A 25,178-nucleotide genomic window follows, 5' to 3' on the forward strand; every position below is an offset into this window, starting at 1 on the left:
AGTTATTGTACTCAAGGAATTTCCATTGAAGAAAGATTGTTTTCTGGAAATGTTATATTGCATAAAAATCAGTTTATATAGCCCATAATAAGACCTACATGTAATTAACTGGCAACACACAATTAAACATTTGTATACTGTTCTGCTTCAGTGCTTGGGTTGGCATGTGTAAGCCAGGAGATTTAAGGTCTAATTCTTGCTTTATCGGTTTACCAAAGATGGCTATCCTGGTAAATGACTTTTTATCCCCATGCTTCAGTTTCTTTTACTTCCAAAATGGTAAATGCCTAGAACTAGCTATATCCCTGGAATCAAGTGTAATAGGCAAAAAAAGGGAACTGAATTATTGTCCTCAAAGCTGGATAGATTTTCTCTAATTGTGGTATTGCCACCCGGTGAACATTTGTACTACAAAATACCAAAATACTGCCCACACAAATACAATGTGTGTCGCTTTTGGAGAAAAGATGTCTGTGGCCAAACACAAGCCTACATTTTGGCACTAGTACAATACCATTGCATGGATAAAGAAATAGTAGAAGGCTGGGGTGGTAGTTTCAGTGAGGATTAGTATAATAGGACTACATGGCATAAAATGCTGAGATGACATTCATGGGAATGTGAATTCTTGGGATTTCAAATGAATCTGCGGCCAAGTCTTAACCATGCCACTATTATTCAAAAAGCAAGAATGTCTCTGAAATCCACAGATGCTCTTCATCTAGTCACAGTTAAGGACAGCGCACCGTTGAAATATAATGCCTGTAGCACCAAGACTACTGTACGAGTCTTTTATAATTAAATAGGTTTATTTAAATTACAACTATGATTAATGCAGTCAAAAGTTGTAACATTTAAATTCCATTGGCTATTAGTACCATGTATATTTATCACATTAGAAGCTCAGAAAGCAAGGAAACAAGATGGCAGGCAGGGAGAAATAGCTTCCAAATCATGGCTTATTGTACTGTGAAAAAAACAAGATGATGCAAATTAAATAAATGTATCAAAATGCAGTTGCCCAGGTTACTCATCAGTCAATCAATCAATCAATGACATTTGTACGGTGCATGGCTGCTTCGGCAGAAGCATCTCGGAGCTCCAAAGCAGAAACTGAGAATGCGGCCAAGATAGCACATTTAATTTTGGCTAAAAAGCCAGGTTTTTAATTCTTTCCTGAAAACTTGCTCAGATTCGGACGTGCAGAATTTAATTGGCAAGGAATTCCAAAGCCTTGCTGTCAGAACAGTAAATGATCTCTGTAGGAGGCTGTCCTGGCTTATAGTGGGTACCTTGTGGTACTTACACCTTGTGCCAGGTCCAGTTATCCCTTATTAGTAGATTATAGGTGTTCTAACAGCTTAGGCTGATAGAGGTAGCTATAGCAGAGCAGCTTAGGCTGAACTAGGAGACATGCAAAGCTCCTACTACAGCACTTATATCACTTAGCACTATATCATAAGAAAACACAATACTCCGAGTTACTAAAATTAAAGGTACTTTATTTTAGTGACAATATGCCAGAAGTATCTCAGAGGATATACTCCCTTAGGAGGTAAGTAATATACACAAAATATACACAAACAAACCAAAATCAGGTAAGTAACAGTTAGAGAAGTAGTGCAAACAATGTAGAACACAATAGGGAGAAATAGGGAGAAATAGGCCTAGGGGCAACACAAACCATATACTCCAAAAGTGGAATGCGAACCACAAATGGACCCCAGGCCTAGTGTACTGTGAAGAGGGTCACAGGGAGTTTAAGAAAACACTAAGGGTGTCCAAGATACTCTACCCAAAGACCCTGAAACGTAGGAGTAAAGTTACCATACTACCCCAGAAAGACAGTAAAGTCGAGATAGGGATTCTGCAAGGACAACAACTGACTTCAAAACACTGAAGACGGATTCCTGGACCCGAGGACCTGTAAAGTAAGGGGACCAAGTCCAAGAGTCACACAAGTGTCCGGGGGGGCAGGAGCCCACTAAACCCCAGATGAAGGCGCAAAAGGGCTGCCTCCGGGTGGAAGAAGCCGAAGATTCTGCAACAACGGAAGGTGCCAGGAACTTCTCATTTGGTCAGAAGGTGTGCTAGAGGATGCAGAGTTGTTTCCATGCAGAAAGACCGCAAACAAGCCTTGCTAGCTGCAAGAGTCGTGGATGAGGATTTTGGGTGCTGCTAGGGCACAGGAAGGACCAGGAGGTCGCCCCTTGGAGGACGAGACAGAGAGGGCGCTCAGCAACACAGACAGCCCACGCAGAAGCAGGCAGCACCCGCAGAAGCACCTGAACAGGCACTTAGAAGATCTGAGGACGACAGTCGACTCAGAGCAACAAAAGAGGGTCCCACGACGTCGGAGTCCAACTCAGCGAGTTGGGCAATGCAGGACAGAGTGCCGGGGACCTGGGCTAGGCTGTGCAGAAAGGAAGTCTTGCAAAACTGCACAGAAGCCCTAGCAGCTGCAGTTCACGCAGTACACAGGATTACTGTCTGGTGTGGGGAGGCAAGGACTTACCTCCACCAAATTTGGACAGAAGGGCACTTGGACCCAGCTCCTGTGTTCCAGGGACCACGCTCATCAGGATGAGGGGGGACCCAGAGGACCGGTGATGCAGAAAGTTTGGTGCTTGCGTTAGCAGGGGGAAGATTCTGTCGACCCACAGGAGATTTCTTCTTGGCTTCCAGTGCAGGGTGAAGGCAGACAGCCCTCAGAGCATGCACCACCAGGAAACAGTCGAGAAAGCAGGCAGGATGAGGCACTACAGTGTTGCTGGTAGTCTTCTTGCTACTCTGTTGCGGTTATGCAGGCGGAGCAGTCAGCGGTCGATCCTTGGCAGAAGTCAAAGAGGGAAGTGCAGAGGAACTCTGGTGAACTCTTGCATTCGTTATCTGGTGAGATGCCCACAGGAGAGACCCTAAATAGCCCACAGAGGAGGATTGGCTACAGAGAAAGGTAAGCACCTATCAGGAGGGGTCTCTGACGTCACCTGCTGGCACTGGCCACTCAGAGCTGTCCATTGTGCCCTCACACCTCTGCATCCAAGATTGCAGAGGTCTGGGACACACTGGAGGAGCTCTGGGCACCTCCTCTGGGAGGTGCTGGTCAGGGGAGTGGTCACTCCCCTTTCCTTTGTCCAGTTCCGTGCCAGAGCAGGGCTGGGGGGATCCCTGAACCGGTGTAGACTGGCTTATGTAAGGAGGGCACCATCTGTGCCCTTCAAAGCATTTCCAGAGGCCAGGAGAGGCTACTCCTCCCAGGCCCTTCACACCTATTTCCAAAGGGAGAGGGTGTAACACCCTCTCTCAGAGGAAATCCTTTGTTCTGCCTTCCTGGGACTGGGCTGCCCAGGCCCCAGGGGGGAAGAAACCTGTCTGAGAGGTTGGCAGCAGCGGTAGCTGCAGAGGAGACCCCGGAAAGTTAGTTTGCCAGTACCTGGGCTCTATGATGGAGGCCCGGGATGCATGATCCTAGACATGTTACATGGTCATGTTCGGAGCTACCATGGTGACGCTGCATATAGGTATTGACCTATATGTAGTGCACGCGTGTAATGGTGTCCCCGCACTCACAAAGTCCGGGGAAATTGCCGTGAACAATGTGGGGGCACCTTGGCTAGTGCCAGGGTGTCCACACACTAAGTAACTTTGCTCCTAACCTTCACTAAGTGAGGGTTAGACATATAGGTGACTTATAAGTTACTTAAGTGCAGTGTAAAATGACTGTGAAATAACGTGGAGGTTATTTCACTCATGCTGCAGTGGCAGTCCTGTGTAAGAATTGTCTGAGCTCCCTATGGGCGGCAAAAGAAATGCTGCAGCCCATAGGGATCTCCTGGAACCCCAATACGCTAGGTACCTAGGTACCATATACTAGGTAATTATTAGGGTGTTCCAGTGTGCCAATCAAAATTGGTGAAATTAGTCTCTAGCCTGCAGTGACAATTTTAAAAGCAGAGAAGAGCATAAAAACTGAGTTTCTGGTTAGCAGAGCCTCAATGATACAGTTAGGCCCCACACAGGGAACACAAATAGGCCACAAACCTATGAGTACTGGGGTCCTGGCTAGCAGGATCCCAGTGACACATATCAGACACACTGGCAACATAGGGTTTTCACTATGAGCACTAGGCCCTGGCTAGCAGGATCCCAGTGAGACAGTAAAAACACCATAACATATACTCACAAACAGGCCAAAAGTGGGGTAACAAGTCTAGAAAGAGGCTACCTTCCTACAATCTCCAACCACCACAAATTTTAACAAACCTGGAGATACTCATAAATCGGAGGTGATTAGATCACAAGGATGTCTCTTGTACATACCAGCCCAGTCTGTTTCTCAGGTAACAAAGGCCTTTGCCATCCAAGGCTCTATATGCCAATGTAAGCGCTTTAAACTCAATTGTTTTTATCACAGGAAGCCAGTGTAACTGATTTAAAAGCAGCAAGATGTGGTGACGGAAAGGAATCCGCCAGATCAGCCTAGCAGCCACATTCTGTATTTTCTGGAGTCTATCGATCAAAAACTCAGGAGAATCCAGGTAGTGGCTGTTGGCATATTCCAGGGGGAAATTCACAAGGGCATGAATCGAGTTTTGTGGGTCTCAGCTGGAAGCAGATGTAACAATTTCCTGATGTATTTCAGCTACAGAAAGCAGAAAGAGATGATCTGCTTGAACTTGGCTTAAAAGGAACGGTCGGAGTCAAACTGCATGCCTAAATTCTTCACAATTGATGCCAGCACCGGGAAGAGGTTCATTTCAGCCGGCCACCAAAGCTTAACTGGGGGAGGAGGGATTCTGGCTGAAAAAAATTACAATCGATCCAATTGGCTACACCTTTTAGGCACTCTTAAGTTGTAGTTAGAAAAGGGCTTGGAACCTGCCCGTAGCTTCGTAATTCGTCACTGGAGGCAATATAATTTCTGTTACCATCGGTGGAGCACTGATTGAATTTACATAATCAGTGCCGTCCACTGCTCACAATATGATTTAAGTACTATTTTCTTTTTTTAACTTCTAGTGCCCTGCAAACAGAAGGCTTGTGACTAGCAAAAACGTGCCCAGAAGGACAAACAAAACTGCAAAGATGTATTTTCTATAGTTAACTTTTTTCTTTTGCCAAGCCTTCTTTTCTCACTTTACACTCGTCTTGTTTTTTAACTTCTAGTTCCCTGCAAACTGTAGGCGAGCGAAAGGCAAAAACGTGCCCAGCAGGACAAAAAATCCTGAAAAATGATATTTTCTATAGTTAACTTTTTTTATTTTGCAAAGACTTCTTTTCTCACTTGCGCTCATATTTTAATTTTGCTTGTGGGCATTGTTCTCGAAAGATGATTATTACCTTGTTCTAAATTCTTATGTGTAATTTTCTAAATTGTACTTTAACACATAATCGTGCAGTAGGCCCCAATCCACCCCACTCCAATCCAAACCACTCACCCCAATCTACTCCAGTCCACCACACTCCAATCCTCTCCACCTCCCCCATTCAAATCTGCCTCACTCCAATCCAAAACCATCTGCCCCACTCCAATTAAAAACTGTCCACTCCAATACAGCAATCCAAAACAATCTGCCCCACTCCAATCCAAAACAATCTGCCCCACTTCAGCCGGCCCCATACCAACCCAAAGCAATCTGCCCCACTCGAATCCAAAACAGTCAGCCCATCTCCAATCTAAAACAATCTGCCTACTCCAATCCAAAACAATCTGTCCCACTCCAATCCACAAAACCCCACTCCACCACATACCTCCTCACCACGATCCACCCTACTTCAATCCACCCCAAACCAACACAATCTGCCCTACTCCAATCCAAAACAATCTGCCCCACTCCAATTTGCCCCACTCCAATCCAAAACAATCTGCCTACTCCAATCCAAAAACAGCCTGCCCACTTCAATCCAAAACCATTTGCTCTACTTCAATCCAAAATAATATGGCCCACTACAATCCAAAATATCCACCCACCACAATCCAAAACAATCTGCCCCACTTCAACCTGACCCACTCCTAGCTAAAACAATCTTCCCCATTCCAATCCAAAACAATCTGCCGACTCCAATCCAAAGAAATCGGCCCCACTCCTCTCGCTCCACTCTAATCCAAAACAATCATGTCCACTCCAGTCCAAAACAATATGCCCCACTCCAATACAAAACTATTGCCCCAATTCCAATATACCCCACTCCAATCCAAAACAGTCTGCCCCACTCCAATCCACAACAATCTGCCACATTCCAATCCAAAACAGCCCCAACTCCAATCCATAATAATCTGCCTTACTCCAGTCTGTCCACTCCAATCCAAAACAATCTGCCCCAAACCAATCTGCACCCCCTCCAATGCACAACAATCTGCTCAGCTCAAATCTGCCCCACTGCAAACCACAACAATCTGCTCCACTCCAATCTGCCCTACTCCCTTCTAAAACAGTCTGCCCCAATCCAAACAATCTCCCCCATTCCAATCTGCCCCACTCCAATCCAAAACAATGTACCCCATTCCAATCCAAAACAATCTATCGCACTTCAATAAAAAGCAATCTGCACCACTCCAGACCGCAGGCTACAATCTGGTCCACCTCACCCCAATCCAATCCACCCCACTCCATCCCAATTCACCGCAGTCCATACCAATTCATCCCACTCCAATCCACCACAATCCACCCACAGCAATCAAATCTGCCCCAATCCAATCTACCCCACTCTAATTCACCACAATCCAACCCATCCAATTCAGCCCACCTCACCGCAGTCCAATCCACCCTATTCCAGTTCAACCCATCCCACTCCAGCCCACCCCACCTCACTCCAATCAAACCCATTCCAATCCAACTCACCCCAGTCCAATCCAGTCCACCCAACCCAATCCACCCACCCACTCCAATCCACCCAATGCATCCGTCTATCCCACTCCAATCCACCTTAATCACCCAAATTCATCTTAATCCAGCTCACTCCAATCCATCCCACTCCAAACCAATCCAATCCAATCCACTGCACTTCACACCCATCTAGTCCACCCCACCCCAATCCAGATCATCCCATCCCAGTCCAATCCACCGCACCCCATTCCACCCAATCCAATCCATCTCACTCCATTCCTCCCTACCCCACTGGAGCCAATGCCACTCCAATCCAATTCACCCCACTCAATCCATTTCACCCCACACCAATCCAATCCACCACACCCCAATGTATTCCACCTCACTCCAATCCACCTTACCACACCACAATCCAATCCAGCCCATCCAGTCCACCTCATTCCATTTCAATCCACCCCACTCCAATCCACCTCACACTACTCCAATCCACATCACCACACTCTACTCCAGTCCTCCCCACTGTAATCCAGTGCTATCCTCTCACCTGCAATCCACCCCGCTGTTCTCCGATCTACCCCACTGTACTCCAATCTACCACACTCTACTTCAATCCACCCCACTCTACTGAAGTCCAGCCCACACCACTTCACTCTACTGCAATCCACCCCAATCCAATCCACAATACCCAAGTTCAGCCCTCACCACTCCAACCCACTCCAGTCTATCCCAGTACAGTCCAATTCACCTTAACCGACCCCACTCCAATCAATACAATCCAGCGTAATCTACCCCACTCCTGCCCAATCCACCCCACTCTAAACCACCTTAATCCAACCCCACACCAATCCAGTCCACCCCACGTCAACCCAATCCACCCAAACCAATCCACTCAATCCAGTCCACCCCACTCCATTCCAATCCACGCAAATCCAATCCAAGTCAACCCACTCCAGTCTAATCCAATCCACCACAATCCACCCTACTCAAATCCATTCCATTCCACTCCATTCCAATCCACCCCACCCCGTTCCCAAAAAATCCAATCCACCCAACCCCAATCCAATCTGCCACAATCCAATCCACCCCAATCCAGTCTACTCCAGGCAATCTAATCCATTCAACTCAATTCTACCTTACTCAGTTTCACCCCCTCCTGTCCACTCTAGACCAATCCACCCCACTCCAGTCCAATCCACCCCACTCTAATCCAATTCACCTCACTCCAATCTACCACGGCCCATTCCAACCCACCCCACCCCACTTCAATCCAGTCAACCCCACTCCAATCCAATCCACCCCACCCCATTCTACTCTAGACCAATCAACCCTACTCTACCCAATCCACCCTACCCCGCCCCACTCTAATCCATCCACTCAACTTCAGTCCAAGCCACTCCACAATCCACTCCACCCCACTAGCCTGCCCCACTTCAATAAAAAAAGCCTATCCACCCAACTCCAGTCCACTCCAATCCTCCCTTCTCTAGCCGAATCTGATCCATCCACTACAATTCACCCCACTCAAAACCACCCCAATCCAATTCACCCGACCCTAGTCCTATCACTTCAGTCCAATCCACCCACCCCAGTCCTATCTAGTCATCCCACTCCAATCCACATCACCCCATTGCAATCCACCCCACTCCTTTCAGTCCACCCTTCTCTACTCCAATCCACCACACTACCTCAGTCCACTCCAGGCCACCCCACTCTATTCCACCCCACGGCACTCTCTGCCACTGAACTGTATTTTCCTCCACTCAACTCTACGACAATCTACTCCCCCTACTCCACTCTACAGCACTCTACTCCCTCACTCCCCTCTAATACCCTCCATTCCACTAACTTTTAGCCATGCTGAACAGCAGCCCCACTGATGTACAACATGGCAGAAACACATTGCCAAAGCTGATAGCTCTTGTACAGGCGAGACCTACTTGCTTTGCCAATACTTGTTTCCAGTAGTTTTCACCTGCCTGTGTCTCCAACGTAGGATGCTTTATCTTCTGGCACCATCTTGTGTTGCCCAAGATGCACATTTGGTTATGATAACCACCAAAAACTACATGGAATCACCTAAACACTGAGAAGATAATATAAAGGTTCCCCTAAAATGTCAGCTACTGCCTGAAAAAGCCCATCCATTCTACAAGAACAATAACTGTTTGATAGGTTAGGAAGAAAAGTCCCACAAATAAGAAGATGCATCTCTAAAATGCACTGTGTAAAATACCCATCATGTTAAATTTGATTCTTAGGCCAGTTACTTCCATGGCAGGGCCGGTTAAGTTGGGATGATCTTTCTGCACCTCATGGTGGGGTTAAGAAGACAGGATGCTCATAGCCAGCAGTTTACGGTATGTTGTTAGTTGCAAATAAATAAAGACTATTGTAGTACACCCAAAGAGAAGAGTTCACTGCTGTCAGAACTGAATTTTGAATTGGGAGGGACAGAAAAAGCAGGACTTGGGTCTGAATGTCATAGATGTTGGTTAGCAGCCAGGAAGACCCGTCTTACAAACTGAATTGTAATAACGAAGATTTCTAACTGAGACCTTCATGAGGAGCGTCATTGCCTTTTCAAAATCTAAACAAAATAAAAGAATAAAAATAGAACAGTCAGGGAGGGCAAATCCTAGTATTAAAAAGGGTAATGAGGACCTCTGTCTAACCCAGCAGTGCAGAAAATAATGTTACTAGTAAATACAGCTCAGCTTGGATTCTGTTAACTTATTGTAGGAATAATAGTCCACAGCTATATGTGCTAGATATCCTATCCTTATTTTTTATGTTTCCTGTTGAAGTTCTCCCCATATTTTGTGTTTGGCGTAGCCTGGGGTTACCAATGTAAGAAACCACCCCTCCTCAACAGGGCGATAGGATGTTGCATCGAGAGAAGGGGGTCCAAAGGAATTCACCCTCATTTTCCCTCAAATAAATCTCCTCTCCCATCCCATTAGCTTAACACTATAGGATAAAGCATAGCTATAGCAGAGGGGGGAAGTCTAGCTTACTCTTTTGTGCCACACTCCAGCCACCCAAATGTTAGAACCCACTCCTCCTACCAGACCATTTGATAGCAGTGAGAGAGCATTTGGACATACTGTGTAAATCAGGGTCCTGTGTGGGAGACAAGGTACAACCCAGAAGGTACTTTTGGCATATACAGGAGTACCTTTCCTGCCTGGGTTTCCTGTATGGTTCAGCTTACCATAACAACTCCTGCACTCTGTGAGAACCTCGTGTTTAACTGTGTTGTATGCTCATCTCCAGCTCCTTTTGCGCCACAGCCTATGGGCACCAAAGCTTCAGTCCTTTGAATGTGTATAAAATATTGTGACAACAAGGGTAGAAGCAAACTCCTTGTATTTTTGTTTGTCATGTTTGGAAGTGGAATGTAAACGGTCTATGAAGCACAAGCAAGCTTTGACCCTGAACTGGGAGGTATACTGTTAGACCTCACAACCTTGATGTTATTTTCCCTGAACTTTTTGCCTTCAGACCTCCAGGTTTTGCTGACCTTAGGACTCTGCACATTTTACCCCTGCTAACTAATGCTAAAGTGCATGCGCTCCTCCCCTAAAACATGTTAACACTGGCTTATACCCAAATGGCATCTTTAATTTACTAGTAAAGTAGCACTAACTGTAACCAGAGCCTATAAATTACATGCTTCCAGAGGGCCTGCATCACTGATTGTGAAGTATGGATATTACACTGGTTACTAGGAAGCCAGCAAAGAGTAAATGGCACCTTTTGAATTGCCAGGTCAGGAGGTCGTAGGCCCTTATTAAGGGTTGTCTTTCATTTCCTAATTTGCTCAGGTCATCAAGCATGCTTCTTGGGTGTTTTGTCATATAAGAGGTGCACTCAGTTGCAGTGAGAACTTAACTACAAGGCAGTGAAAATATCTCGCCCTGATTTCAAATGTGAAGCTCCTGAATTCAACGTGGACCTAGACGTAGCAAATTACCCCTTTCAAAATACAGACTTTACTGATATAAAGTGCTACCTTTTGCTTTATATGAACTGCCTAAAAACGATAACGGTATTACAGATTTGTAGTGCTTTTTAAATTGCTCCAATGACTTTTGAAGTTTCAAAGCTGTGTAGTTTAAGAGATTACCTGTGACCACCTTTTCACAACAACGGTGCACAAGTGCGCATATCAATATTTCCGCTGGTATACAATGAAAGCAGTAAAACAGAAACATGGCTGCTGAAGAAAAGAGTAGGAAGCAGAAGCTTCCTGTTATGTTTCTGTGTTGTTGACAGTCTCGCGCCTGCACAACTGTTCCTGTTTGGCTTCTCTGCTTACCTATGCTAGCTCTGTGGAATTTTCTGTATTATTGGCCAGCACCTTGGTTATGACACTGTGTTCACAATACGCAAATACTGTTTATAGTGTTGTAGATAGATAACATGCATTCTTTAGCTCACAACCAAATCTGTTAACAAAATGTAAACCGCTCAAGCAAACAGGTTTTTTTTTATCTAGACCTCGCTTTTGAATAGCATGTGCCAGACAGAAACAGTTGTATTATCCTAGCTTGCAGCCCTGTTTTATTTTTAATTTGACTAATTTAGATGCTTCTGTTGCATAGTGAACCCTGTTTAGGGCAATTCCTACAGACCGCTTTAGCTGTCTCAACGGCTTTATATAATCATAACAAGCACTGGCAAATCGAGTAGTTCAGTTGTTGGTCGCCAGCCAGCCATCACCTTTGTGAATGCTTCTTTTTTCATGTTTTTTGTAAAGCTTTATTTCTGGGGAGATGCTGGGCAAATACCAAATTAAAATGAAAAAGTAAACTTTTACTAAAATCAAAACTATTTTTGTTTTTGACATCTTAAACCACACTTTGGCATGACAGTTCCTGGTGGAGAAGGGAACTACTTTGTGCGGATGTGCTCTTTTTGAAAGATCAGAATGCTGTCACTAACAATTAAGTTAGCCAATTGCTGAAGTGGGCTGACTCACTATCCTATGGTGTATGTTGTAGTGTAAATAAGACAAATGTAAATAGCACAAAAACATACCAGTGGATGAAGAGGGCTGGCTGTCCATTGTAGCAAATGGAAAGGTATTGGCTAATGCCAGACCTTCCGATTCATAAATATACATATATAGCTACATAGAGAAGCTTTGGACTCACTTTCTGCATCCATTTGTCTATTCAACTGCCATTCACATTTTGCCTACCCACTAAGCCATATTGTAGTGGGTAAGCTCACTTCAGTCACTGGCTTTCTTGCACTGTGTGCGACACCATTTTGCCTGATCGAATGTACATTTCCAAAACGAAATTCACTTCAGGGTGGGCTAGCACTTTCCTTGTCCAATATTTTTCCAATTCTTTATTATTATTGCTTGTAGCTATACTTTTGTTAAAACTATGTTTTCAGATTGCAGTAATTTAAAACAAATTGTACATTTCCGTTGTATCAATAAGATTATATTTTCCTGTGATTGCAGACTTGACATAAATACACCAGCTTGCTATAAAGCACCCGTACAGTTTTATCTCTAAATTGTCTATTACAGTTCATTTTTATTTAAGACTTGTATTACAAGCATATTGACGTTCAGTGGCCTGAGTTACTTTTTGTTCTTTTAAATACTTCTTTCTTGTTCTACTATGTTCTGCACCAAGTAGACTAAAAATTGTTTACCTTAATTTTAGCTGTCAAGACTTCTTTTTTGACTAAAGAGGAGCAACTCAGTTTTAGAGACTGCGCTCAAGCTTACAAATCGGGGCTTACCACCAGCGGCATCTACACCTTAACTCTCGACAATACAACAGACAACACTAAGGTAGGACATCCTTCCTCAAACTTTGCACAATGAGGTCAAATGTGTTTTGCCAATTTGCAGTTAAGGACTAGTGTGATTTAGAGGTGGGGAGTAGCGCAACGCCTGCCCATAAACTGTTGGATGCCCCTTTTTCTACCTTGTGCATCCCCTGCCTAATTTAATTGTCAGGATGTCTATTTTCCCAAAGGTAGAGTCACTGGTCCACCATCGGGAAAACGCTGACAGTGGTCAAAACACGGGTAGAAATGGCATCTGAAGGCAGGCTAGCTTTTTTGCTTGCTGGAGCCCCTATGGAAACCATGGAAGTTCAATTCAGCCAAAGTGCATGAAGTGCCCCTAGCGTTCAGGGATAAAAATCTCAGCATGTTAGGACATTCATTTGACATTTTCTGAGGACAGACACCTATTTAGTTGGTCTGTGTTTGGAAAATGTAAAACGTTGCATCCAATCCACCATGTTGCCATGGAATGATGGTCTGACTGTTGATTGTTTTTCTCATCAAAGGAGCTATTGCCTTGAAAGCGTGAGGTACTTTGCTGAAAGAGGCAGCCTAGAGGGCAGAAAACTCAAAATAGAACTGTCTGGGTAAGGCAGTGCCACATCATCCATCTGGTGAACTACCTACCATACTTGAGCAAATACCTAGACCTTTTTCGAAAATGTTTTTTAGAATGAAAAACTTTGCAACAATACATGCTAAATGAATATGGCTCCCTATAATTCAGTGCAGCTCGGATAAAGGTGGAAGACATGCTGAAACTGTTGGTTAGGTTGAGAATTTTTATTGACCACTGTTAATATGCAGTTTCTCACCAAAAGTGTGTTAGACCAAGTAAAATCATATTGGTCCGTAATACTTCTTAACTTAGACACTTGGCAAACTACAAACACTTTCAGCACTATTTATTAGATAGGAAATATTACTTTCTGATGATAATACACAGGTCACAGCACTGACAAAAATCTGAATGGAGTTTCTGCTAAAGGCACAGTCGTAACAAACAAAATGTTAAGATTCACGACTACTAGAAAGGTTACACCATGCATAGGTGTTAAAACACGATGTGAACAATTATGAACATCCTTAACTTCTACATAACTTTGTCAAGTTTAGCTTTGGGCTAAGGTTATTTTCTCGCAGTAAAGAGTTAAAGGGACAGGGCTGCTCTGTGACCGCTGGAATTTCTTGCAGTCTAGCTCAAGCAGGTGTATATTTAGACCCAAACTACTGTACACACGAAACCTGCAGTTCGTTTGTGTGTGGTAATGATAATCCATAAAAGGGAATACCACCTCTATTGGCCAACGGACGACCCACACCCCTAAAATACTGGATGTAAATCTGATGACCTGTCCTGCCTTGGACCACTCAATGGTGCCCAGGATGTGACTCGTAAAGGTCTCAGAAAACCCTTGCCATTGTAACCAGCCAGGCTTGAAACTAGTTACTTTACCTTGACGACAAGAATTTGTGGCGGGTCTCCCTCAGATTAGGCTCTGTGGCATCTCAATTTCTAAATCAAAGCATATTTTACAGGCAGGGCCTCTCCGATCAACCCCTTTGTCCGCAGGGTTCGGCTGTACATATTTGGTACAGTAATGTGACAGACATGCAATCTCAGGCACAGTTCACTGTTGAAAAAGATGGTTTATGTTCCTTTTGCATTTGCTTCCAGTTTATTCGTTCTTTTCTTTTCGTGAGTTAAGCTTTGTGATTTATCATGAACGTTGATTTATTTATAGTTCACGTATTCTATAATACAGCCTAATCTATGAAGTTAGTTGCTTACTTGTTGCCTGAGTTAAACTAATCAAGACACTGGTAAAAAAAAGAGCTGGAGTGATTTCACTGTGTAAACTGGCCTCAGCGTGGGCTCAAATAGTCCTGGGGGGGAGGATGCTCACGTACACCTGGGGGTGTTCTCGTACACCTAAGGGGCCCACGTACACCTATCCGAGTATGGCACGGCTCTACTTGCTGCTCTGAAGGGACACAACGCGCTCTCTTACATGATGAATACATATAAAAGCGCTTCATGATGTGTGTGTTAAGCAACAGACTTCCTTTCAGTGAGAGAGTAGTGTAAAACACTAGCCCATGCTATCGTGGCACAATCAAAGCGTGATTAAGTGTTTCAGCGCTAGCCCTGGGCAATTTTGCTTATAGTGGCAATGGTTCTTCCAAAATTATCTCAGCTATCAAGGGACTATTTCAAAAGATATAAAAGAGCTCCTATATTTAATTTTAAAGGATGAAGTGTTTTAGGAGCAGATCTGCAGAAACGAAAGCTATTCTCTGAGCACGTTTCTGGAAGATTCGCAGACTGACTTCTTTTTTTTTATCAAAGCACATAATTGTTTTCAATTCTGCAGTACATGTGTTCCCATTTTGTTCTGTTCAAGATGTCAGTGTCGCATTAAATTACCATTCCAGCCAGGAAACAGAATGACCCCCGTTCACTTGGCATAACTTCCCAGTGTCTGTATATGTTTTTTTCTGCTCTTCCTCTTTACACCACCTTTGACCTCCCAGAGGTCTCATAAACAAATTGTTTATGAGCTTGCAACCGTTTGTACAGTGGAAGTGTCCTGTCTATTGATGGGGACATTACATATTTTACTTTCCTAATTCAACTGTCAAACATTTTCCAACTGTTGCAAACATTTAAATATAGGCGAGCTGTGGATACGGCTTTTAGCGGGCAATGTTATTGCCACCACTAGGGTGATGAAGAATATTTCCGTTTCCTCTGAGAGGGCAGCAGTTCAGGACTATGTACTCTGTGTTGGGTATTTCCTTTACAGATGTCAACCTCTGAGGCCTTTGCTGTCTGAGCCACTCAGCAAGCTGCTTGGCATGGAGCACAAATATAACATGAGTAACACCACTGCAAAACATCCAGCAGCCACTTATGTGGTGACACAGCTTGCTGCTTCAACAGTGCAGCTGAAGTATGCGCATAAGGGGGGTTTAGGGCAATTATCCCAATCATCTGGGTCCGCTAATATTCAATGTGTATGAAATGCGTAATATTCAATGTGTATGAACGTGTAAGCTACCTTGCAATGTTAGTATTTTAGGGATCCAAGCACAGAAGGCAGCCACCCAATTTCATCATCACACACAATGGCTCAACACAAAATGTTCATGCAAGTTAAACTTTTTCTTGCTTACCAACCACTACACTTTAAACTATTTATAATAGGCCAAGCAGTAAAATATATAGAGTTCATAAAGTAAAACAACATAAAAACAACAAAATGTTTATATCATAAAAAGACTAATACTGATTTGAACCCAACTAACTAATGCTGGCAAAGTTTACCCAGTGGATTAAGCACACACTGTGTAAATGGGTGTACAACCCATTTTTGTGTTTCCAAATCGCTGGATCTGTACTCGCCACTAGAAGTAGCAAAGTATTTTCTTCACCCATTGTACAAGCCTTGAAAACAACTAAACTGACTGATCAGAACAAAAAAGGGATGCAGCCATTAGCAAAACATATGAACTCCACTGGCCTAGGCGTAAGAAAAAAAAACAGCTGGCAAAACAGATCAACTATGCAGTCTCCAGAAAGGACCATGCCGTAGATAACTGCCAAAGAGAGGGCCATAGGAGTAAGCAGGCAGCAAAAATGTTACAATGTCTTTTAAACACTTTATAAGGCCAACTATACAAAGGGAATGGGAAATAAATTAGCATTTAACTGGCACCAGAAGTCCAGGCCACTACATAACTACTACTTGAAGTTCACATAAACAAAGCATTAGAAAGCACACTTTGAACCAGCTTTGTCTCTGAAGAGAAAGCAAATAATTTAGGTGGATCTAAAGAATGTGCACAGGCTCTGTGCAGTCACTCAAGAAGAAAGGAGCCAACGGGTAAAGTGGGCTGACCCACTGCCCCATGCTGTACGGTGTAGTGGGCAGAAGTAACATATGAATAACAATTTAGCAGACCAGTGGATGAAGAACGCTGACCAAAAGCCCCTCTCTGCCTGTATATTATGTATGATTTTTTTTTGTTGTAAAAACAACAGTCTGGCGAGACAGCGAAAGCTGTGTAAAGACCAGGCCTAAAAAATGCTTTAAGACTTGTACTGGTGTGTTTGACGTTTTACCAATTTAGAGCTCCTAGCCCAGATAGGATTATTCTGATAAGTGAAAATAGGTCCTTGTTATTGAGTAGATATCTCTTCGATAACATTAGAAATAATGGCACATTCTGGGTCCCAGTCTTTGAGGTGCGAAGACTAATTCCACTGCACAATAATTCTTTCTTATTTTTGGTTAATTTTTTTACTGACATTCAAACAAACACAACCACAACATGAATTATGCACATTACCCCCCCAGGTCCCTCTAGTCCTCGTCCCATTCATCACTAATTGGAGATAACTATCTCCACAACAGAAAAAAGAACATGAGGATTGGTGGGATATCCCCTCTGCAGCCCCTCCCTCTGGTAGTAAATAAGCTGTACTCAGCCAGCATTCCTCCTGTTTTTTTTTCTGTCATTCGAAAGGGCGAGGACACTGGGATATCGTCCCTGCTGGGCTGGGACGTCTGCTGTTTCGGAGGCATTTTCCTGCAGTCTGCTAGGCTCACTGTGGTGGCGCCGCTGTTTGCCTCTCCGTGGCCGCCGTGTGGGCCCTTGTATGCCAGTGTGATGGTCCTCTGTTTGTCACTGGTAGAGTGGCAGGTTGCCGGTGGCTGCATGGGCACAGCGCTTCCCTATGGGAGCTGAGGGTTCTGGTCCATTGTCTTCTTTCCGGCAGTGGTGGTCTGCTTGGAGAGTCCCCCAGTCAGCTGGGCAGCTGGGACCCTTGCGGTGGAAGCAGGAAGCGGGGCACTTGCTGGACTTCCTCCCTGGGACGCTGTTGTTGCCGAGCATGTGCGGGGGCGTGCTCTTGGCTCCACTGCTAGTAGGTTCCTGGGGTGAGTACCACTTGGCGGTTTCTTCGCTTTCTGTGAGCCGGGCTGCTGTTTGGTAACAGACAGAGAATTATAAACATGATGCAGCGATCGAGGCCTGTTCTCCAGTGCAGGGGGGGGGTGTTGGCACTTGCATTTTGTGGCTGCCTTCTCCGTGGCAGAATGGTTCTGGGATCAGTCCTTCGGGCTGGACGGGAGCAGGGGGCTTCCCCGCAGCTGCTCCCCCAGCCTCCTTGGGGCCCAATTGTTGGTCCGGGACGGGCATGCACCCACCCCCATTCTGCAGGTGCAGCATTTCCAGGTGACATTGGTTTGTTCCTATGAAATGCATGGTGGGGCCGTTGTGGTGCCTCCCAGTTCCTTGTTTTTGCGGGGTTACACTGCATGGTGCACGGGGATTGTGCTGTCCCCCTTGTGTGTGTGTTTGTGTCGGTCCAGGTGCTTAGCAGGTGGGGCAGGGGTTACTCGTGTCTGCACTGCCTCTTACATCTCTGTGACGTGACTGGTTCTGTTTCCGCTCCCCTCCTTTTCGTTCCGGCCTGCTGATTCTTTGGGGTGCCTTCAGCTGGTCCTTCCAGATGGCACATGCTTTACTCTGCTCTCTGTAGTTTTTGAGGGTCAGGTCTGGTAGCTCCGGGTTTGGTACTCCACCTGTGCCTGCTTTGGGCTCTTGGCCTCCCATGGCGTTTTTGGTACTGTACCCTGCTGTCTCCGCTTCTTCTAGATGTCTTGGGGCGCAGGTTGTGTTCATGGTGGGTTTTTATGTGGCTGTTGTGGTGCCCCGCTTTTTTGTTTCCCTTCCAGCCTTCTTCGCGTCCCACTGTTGTGTTGTGAGACTTCTATCCTGGTGTTTCTATTGTCTCTCCTCTCCTTTTTTGTGGGGTGCTGTCAGATGTTTGGCACTCTGCGTGGCGAGGGTCCAGGCGTGTCTGTATGTGTCCCCTCCTTTACCTCCTGTTTGTTCCGGTGCTGTGTCTCCTGCGTGGTCCCTGTTGACAGTTGCTGATGTCAGGATTTCACTTTCCTTGTCTTTCTGACAATGTGCCGGGGTGGTACCCTTTTCAGGTTCTTGCACCGAGGGCTGTGGATTATGTTCTGGGTTTGTATGTATCCGTTCCCCTCTTTTCAGGGCTTCGCAGGCCACTGCCTTTCATTAGTTCCCGTAGGTAGCACTGCCTCTTCTTTTTTTGGTCACCAGTGTTGTTTTTCTTCCTGTTATGGCCTTGAATCTGCTGTATGTCTTTTGTCCTGGTCTCTTCCAGTTTTGGTCCCTCATGGTACGAGGTAGGAGTTATGGTTGGCCTATGTCTGCTCTTGGTTGCAGTTCCTCACCCACTGCGCTGCCTGTTCTTTTCTCTGTGCCGCCTTGTTGTCCTGGTTGCAGCCTCTCAGGCTGTGTCCTGTTCTCCTTCAGTGGTGGCTGTAGTCCTTTCTCTCTGTTGTTCCGTCTCTTTCTTGTGCCCGTCCTTTCTCCTGGCAGGATGTGCTCTGTGGACAGTCATGCTCCCGCTTGGTGTGCCTTTTCTGGCCAGTTCTGTCGTGGCCAGTCTGGTGGGCGTTCTTCTGGGTGACAGACTCTTTTCATTGGTGTCCCTCCTCGCTGTCTGCTTTCCAGAAAATGCTTGCTGCATGCTCTGGGTCTGTGTCCTGTTCACATTGGTGGTTTGCGACCACCCAGCTGCCTCCCCCTGGTACAAGGTTCCTACTCTTTTGTTGGGGCCTGTACAGGGAGGGTTGTCCTGAGGGGTTCCCCAGCCTGGCTGCGGTCTTCTTTTTGCAGGGGGGAGAGTTGTGTTGCCTTCTGCTGCAAGGGGCTGTTCCTTGCCTGTGCTTCAGGGGTCGCTTGCTGGCCCTTCCGCATGGTGTTCCTCCCTACAGTGGACTCCTGCTGTTTGGTTGTTGCCCCCTTTGGGTTGATGTGCGGTGTTCTGTTACATTCTTCTGGCCTCACAGGTCTTTCTGTGCCTGCTTGTGGGCGGTGTCCCTTTTGGGGTGGGGCTCTTCCACGTGTTTCTTCCTCAGGTACTGCAGGGGTAATCCTTGAGGTGCTGTTTGGCAGGGTACCTGATTTTGGTCAGGAGATCGCTCCCCCACATCCGCAGCACCACCAAGCTGTTCCCTTGTCCTTGACACCACACACGCTGCCAATCGCATGTTCGAGGCCCTCCTCCTCCCGCAGGCATCCGCCTGCGCCTCATCCCTGGTGTCTAGTGGGCTCTGGTAAGCTTCACTAGACTTGCGCTTTGTGCCGTTCGAAGTTTTTGTGACTCGTGTTCTGTGCCTTGAATCATTGTGCCGTTCGTATATTTGTGACTCTTTTTATGTGCCTTTGAATTACTGTGCCGTTCATTTTTGCAGTTTCCTTCTGTGCCTTTTTTCCGGTTATTTCTGCCGCTTTTTGCCCCTTGTGCGCTCCCCCTGTCCCCTTGTCGGCTCTCTCTGAGCCGCTTCCCCGCCGCTGCGGCCACGCCCCCCCTCACGCCCCCATTCCGCTGCTCTCTCCCGCCTCCCAGCTGCTCCTCCCTCCCTTCTTAATGGCGGTCGCTGTGCGTCGAGGGTGAGCGACCTCTGACCTGATTTTGGTGAGGAGATCGCTCCCCACGTCCGCAGCACCACCAAGCTGTTCCCTTGTCCTTGACTCCACACACGCTGCCAATCGCGTGTTCGCGGACCTCCACCACCCACAGGCATCCACCTGCGCCTCATCCCTGGTGTCTAGTGGGCTCTAGTAAGCTTCACTAGACTTGCACTTTGTGTCGTTCGAAGTTTTTGTGATTCGAGTTCTGTGCCTTGAATCATTGTGCTGTTCGTATATTTGTGACTCGTTTTATGTGCCTTTGAATTACTGTGCCGTTCATTTTTGCAGTTTCCTTCTGTGCCTTTATTCCGGTTATTTCTGCTGCTTTTTGCCCCTTGTGCGCTCCCCCTGTCCCCTTGTCGGCTCTCTCTGAGCCGCTTTCCCCGCCGCTGCCTCCCTGCGGCCCCACCCTCCTCGCGCCCCCATTCGCTGCTCCCACCTGCCTCCCAGCTGCTCCTCCCTCCCCTCTCCCTTCTTAATGGCGGTTGCTGCACGTCCGCTCAGCGGACGCGCCAGAGACAGGCGCGTCTGCGCCCGTCCACGTCTGGACCGCGCCCAGCGCCACACCTCCTGGTCCACGAGACCCCTGCATCTCCAGACGCCGCTACACGCCCGACCAACTCAACGCCCTCCATCCCGGCCGCATCACAGCATGCTTCCAGTCCTCACCACGGGACACCCACGGACCCTTCTCATGCCGCAGCTGCAGATTCACCTGCGACAGAACAACAAAACCTACAAAGACTGAAACAAACCACCTCCACTGCATACTCCTCAACACATGCTCTGCATGCAAGCACGCCATCGAGCTCTGGGACCTGCTCGGCTCCACCGCCCCAGAGGTAGCCTTTCTGACCGAAACCTGGTGGAACAACTCCTCGGCGCCCGGCATCGCAATAGCCATCCCGGACGGCTATGAGATCATCCGAAGGGACCGCACCAACGGAATCGGAGGAGGAATAGCCATCTCCCACAAATCCACTCTCAAGGTCTACACCCACACTGACAACACCCTCAAGACCGCCAAACACCTACACTTCCACATCCACACCGACCCCCAACCCCACTCTCAGAGGAACGCTCATCTACAGACCTCCCGGACCACGAGCACCTTTCAGCGAATCCATCGCTGACTTCACCAGCACCCACGCACTCACCTCGACGGATTACATCCTCCTCGGGGACCTAAATTTCCACCTGGAGAACAACAACAACACCAACTCCACTAATCTGATCGACAACCTCACAAACCACAGCCTCAGACAACTCGTAAACACACCAACCCACATCGCCGGCCACACACTTGATCCCATCTTCTCCTCAAGCGCCCACGTCACCTTCAACCACACCACCGTACTCTACTGGACCGACCACCACTGCATCCACTTCACCTACAAGAAACATACCGAGCACCATCGCATCCAACAACCACCCCGCCGATGCTGGAGCAAAGTCATGGAAGACCAGCTTACCAACACCCTCGCCCATAACCCACACTCCGACCCCACTGACCCAGACACCGCCGCCCACAACCTCACTCTGTGGATCAACAATTTCGCCAACATCCTCGCACCACTCAAGAAACCCACCAATAACCAAGCCAGAAGAAAAGCCGCCTGGTTCACCGACGAGCTCCTAAACTCCAAGCACGACTGTCGAAAACAAAAAAAGGAATGGCTCCTCAAACGCACACCTGACCGCCTCACAGCCCACAAGGATGCCACCCGCAGACACCACCAACTCATCAGACAAGCCAAACGATCCCACTTAAAAGACCGCCTGGACAACAACGCACATGATAGCAAAGAGCTCTTCAGCATCCTAAAAGAACTCTCCAACCCCAACGCCAACAACATCCCCCCATCCCAAGAACTCTGCAACGCACTGTCCACCTTCTTCCACCAAAAGATCACCGACATCCACGACAGCTTCAACGCCACTCCCACGCCAGACCCCACCCCCGAAAACTCCAACTGGGCAAACCGCCTGACCTCCTGGACCAACGTCAACGACACAGAGACACGCAAGATCATGAACTCCATCCACTCAGGATCCCCGTCAGAACCCTGCCCCCACCACGTATACAACAAGGCCAACTCCACCATCGCCTCCCAACTACGGAAGGTCATCAACATCTCCTTCGAAACAGCGACCTTTCCGGAAAATTGGAAGCACGCCGAAATGCGCGCCCTCCTCAAGAAGCCCAAAGCAGACCCCAACGACCTCAAGAACTTCCGACTGATCTCCCTACTCCCCTTCTCAGCGAAGGTGATAGAAAAAATAGTCAACACACAACTAACCAGCCACCTCGAAGACAACAACATCCTGGCTCCCTCCCAATCCGGCTTCAGACGAAACCACAGAACTGAGACCGCCCTTCTCGCCGCCACAGACGACATCAGATGTCAAATGGACAACGCCGAAACATCAGCCCTCATCCTTCTGGACCTATCTGCTGCCTTCGACACAGTCTGCCACCGCACCCTGAAAACACGCCTCCACGAAATCGGAATCCATGGAAAAGCCCTCGACTGGATCATCTTTTTCCTCTCCGGCAGAACCCAGAGAGTTTGCCTCCCCCCTTTGGCTCCGAAGCCACCGACATCATCTGCGGCGTCCCCCAAGGCTCATCCCTCAGCCCTATGCTGTTCAACACCTACATGGCCCCCCTCGCACAAGTAGCCCAACAACACAACCTCAACATTCTCACCTACGCCGACGACACCCAGCTCATACTCTCGCTCACCAAAGACCCGCGCACAGCCCAAACCAACCTCCATCAGGGAATGGAATCCATGGCCGAAAGGATGAAAAGACAGAGGTCCTCATCCTAGGACCCACACCCTCCGCCTGGGACGACTCCTGGTGGCCTACCGCACTAGGAGCCCCACCAACACCAATCAACCACGCACGCAACCTGGGCTTCGTCCTCGACTCCTCCCTCACCATGTCTAAACAGGTCAACGCAGTCTCCTCCTCCTGCTACAACACACTCCGCATGCTCCGTAGGATTTTCAAGTGGATCCCAACAGAAATAAGAAGAACGGTGACACAGGCCCTCGTCAGCAGCAGGCTAGACTACGGCAACGCACTCTACACAGGCATCCCAGCAAAAGACCTACTACGCCTCCAACGCATCCAAACCGCCTCCGCTCGGCTGATCCTCGATGTACCCCGCCGCAGCCACATCTCCCACCACCTGAGAAACCTTCACTGGCTCCCCGTGGACAAGAGGATCACTTTCAAGCTTCTTACCCACGCTCACAAAGCACTCCACGACACCGGACCGACCTACCTGAACGACAGACTCAGCTTCTACACCCCCACCCGTCAGATCGGCTCCGCAAACCTTGCCCTCGCCGTCGTCCCCCGCATCCAACAAAAAACCTCAGGCAGCAGATCCTTCTCATACCTTGCCGCCAAAACCTGTAACGCGCTCCCTACCAACCTGCGACAGACCCAAGACCTACTCACCTTCAGAAGACTCCTCAAGACCTGGCTCTTCGATCAGTAACAACAGCACCTCCCCCCCCAGCGCCCTGAAACCCTCACGGGTACATAGAGCGCTTTACAAATTCAATGATTGATTGATTGATTGATTGATCTTGGATTTCCCTGTATCGATCTCTGGTCTCCGCCGTATATATTCTCGGGGTGGTGGCTCCCCTGGTGGTGCTCCTTCTTCTCTGGAAGGTCTTTTGTTTCATTCTTTGGTCACTCTGCTTTTTGCTGACCTGTCTCACGTGGTCTTTTGGCAGCCCCTTCGGGTTGTGTGGGGCTCCTTGGCCTGGTTTCTGTTGCTCCTTGTTTCTGGTTGTGTCTTTGGTTGGAGTCAGCTGTTACATCAGTCCCCATCCCGGGTTAGTGCCTCTGTTTCGAACCCTGGCTCTGGTGTTTGGTAGCCAGTGTTCTGCTCTCCACGCTGTTTTTTTTCCGACTGTTGGGATGCTTCTTCCTCTTCCCTTCCGGGTTCTTCTGTTGAATCCACTTCGTTTTTTTCCCCTTCTTGTTCCTGGTGTGTCCAGAGGCTTTGCAGGTGTTGTTAGGCCTGTTAGGGCTTTTTTTTGTTGCAGGGGTTTCCTTGCTTCGGGCCCTGCCCTGGCTCCTCCCTGTTCCTTGTCTTGAGTGGCCACCTTTAGGTTTCTGGTTCCTGTTGGCTGGGCCTTCTCTTGGATGCCATTGCAGCCGCTGGTCGTGCTTTCAGGCAGATTGTGTCACACTTAGTTGGGTTGCCTCTGGTGGTGCGCTCTGCCTACCGGGTGGAGGTGGTTTTTGGTCTTCCAGGGGCTGTTTGTTTCGTGGTCCCTTTCCCCTGTTTTCCTCTGTTTTTTTGGCAGGGGTTGTTCTGTCTCTCTTTCTTGGCGGTGCAGTTGCCAGGAGCTGACTGGAGGTTGCCCACTGTCAGGGGTTTTCTTGGCAGCAGAGCTTCAGCTTCTGTGTGATTGCTGTGGTCTTCCCTTCTTTGCTCTGCTTGCTTCCTGTCTCTGGGGTCTGCTTCCCCTTTTGTGCCTCTTGTTTGTGGGGTTTCCAGGGGCCCTGTCAGTCCCCTGGACCTGGTGTCTGTTGTGCTTCTTTCCACCGGGGGCATGGTTGCCGTGTTTTCTGCCTCGCTTCCAGGATGGTATTTGCTTGTTCGTGGTTTACTCCGGAGGTTGTGGTTTTACATTCCCATGGGGTTGACTGTGGTGTGGCCTTGAATGCTTCCCTTTCCTCCTGCTCTGGTCCTGTGGCAGCTCTCTGTCTGGTTGTTGTCTGGCATGGGCTGCTGTAGTTGGGCTTCCCTTGTTTCTGGCTGTAGCTGGGAGGTGTTTAGGTCTACGAGCCTTTGGTTCAGCTCCTGTGTGTCTCTGGAGGTTGCAGCTGTTCCACTTTTCTCCTTTTCAGTGGTCTCTCGTGGCCTGCCCTCTCTTCGGCTGGGGGGCGACGGGTCCTGGGCTCTCGTGGGACTGTGGTCCCCATCTTGTCTTTTTCAGCCTATGGGGTGCTTTTTGTGTGTTGGCTCTTCCTTGTTCCTGTGGT

At 47.7% G+C, this 25,178-nt stretch overlaps 2 protein-coding genes across 3 annotated transcripts in view; one reads left to right on the forward strand and one right to left on the reverse strand.

The window, feature by feature from the left end:
- The window catches only part of MCPH1 (microcephalin 1), a 1,086,437-nt gene that overhangs the window by 466,873 nt on the left and 594,386 nt on the right, over positions 1-25,178 (reverse strand). The gene's annotated exons all lie outside the window — the stretch shown is intronic.
- The window catches only part of ANGPT2 (angiopoietin 2), a 183,957-nt gene that overhangs the window by 118,197 nt on the left and 40,582 nt on the right, over positions 1-25,178 (forward strand). The window contains exon 5 of the mRNA XM_069235812.1: positions 12,512-12,642. Coding sequence (XP_069091913.1) covers positions 12,512-12,642 — 131 coding nt within the window. The remainder of the gene's footprint in view (positions 1-12,511; positions 12,643-25,178) is intronic.

Source organism: Pleurodeles waltl, chromosome 5 (genome assembly GCF_031143425.1).
Source record: "Pleurodeles waltl isolate 20211129_DDA chromosome 5, aPleWal1.hap1.20221129, whole genome shotgun sequence".
Lineage (NCBI taxonomy): Eukaryota > Metazoa > Chordata > Amphibia > Caudata > Salamandridae > Pleurodeles > Pleurodeles waltl.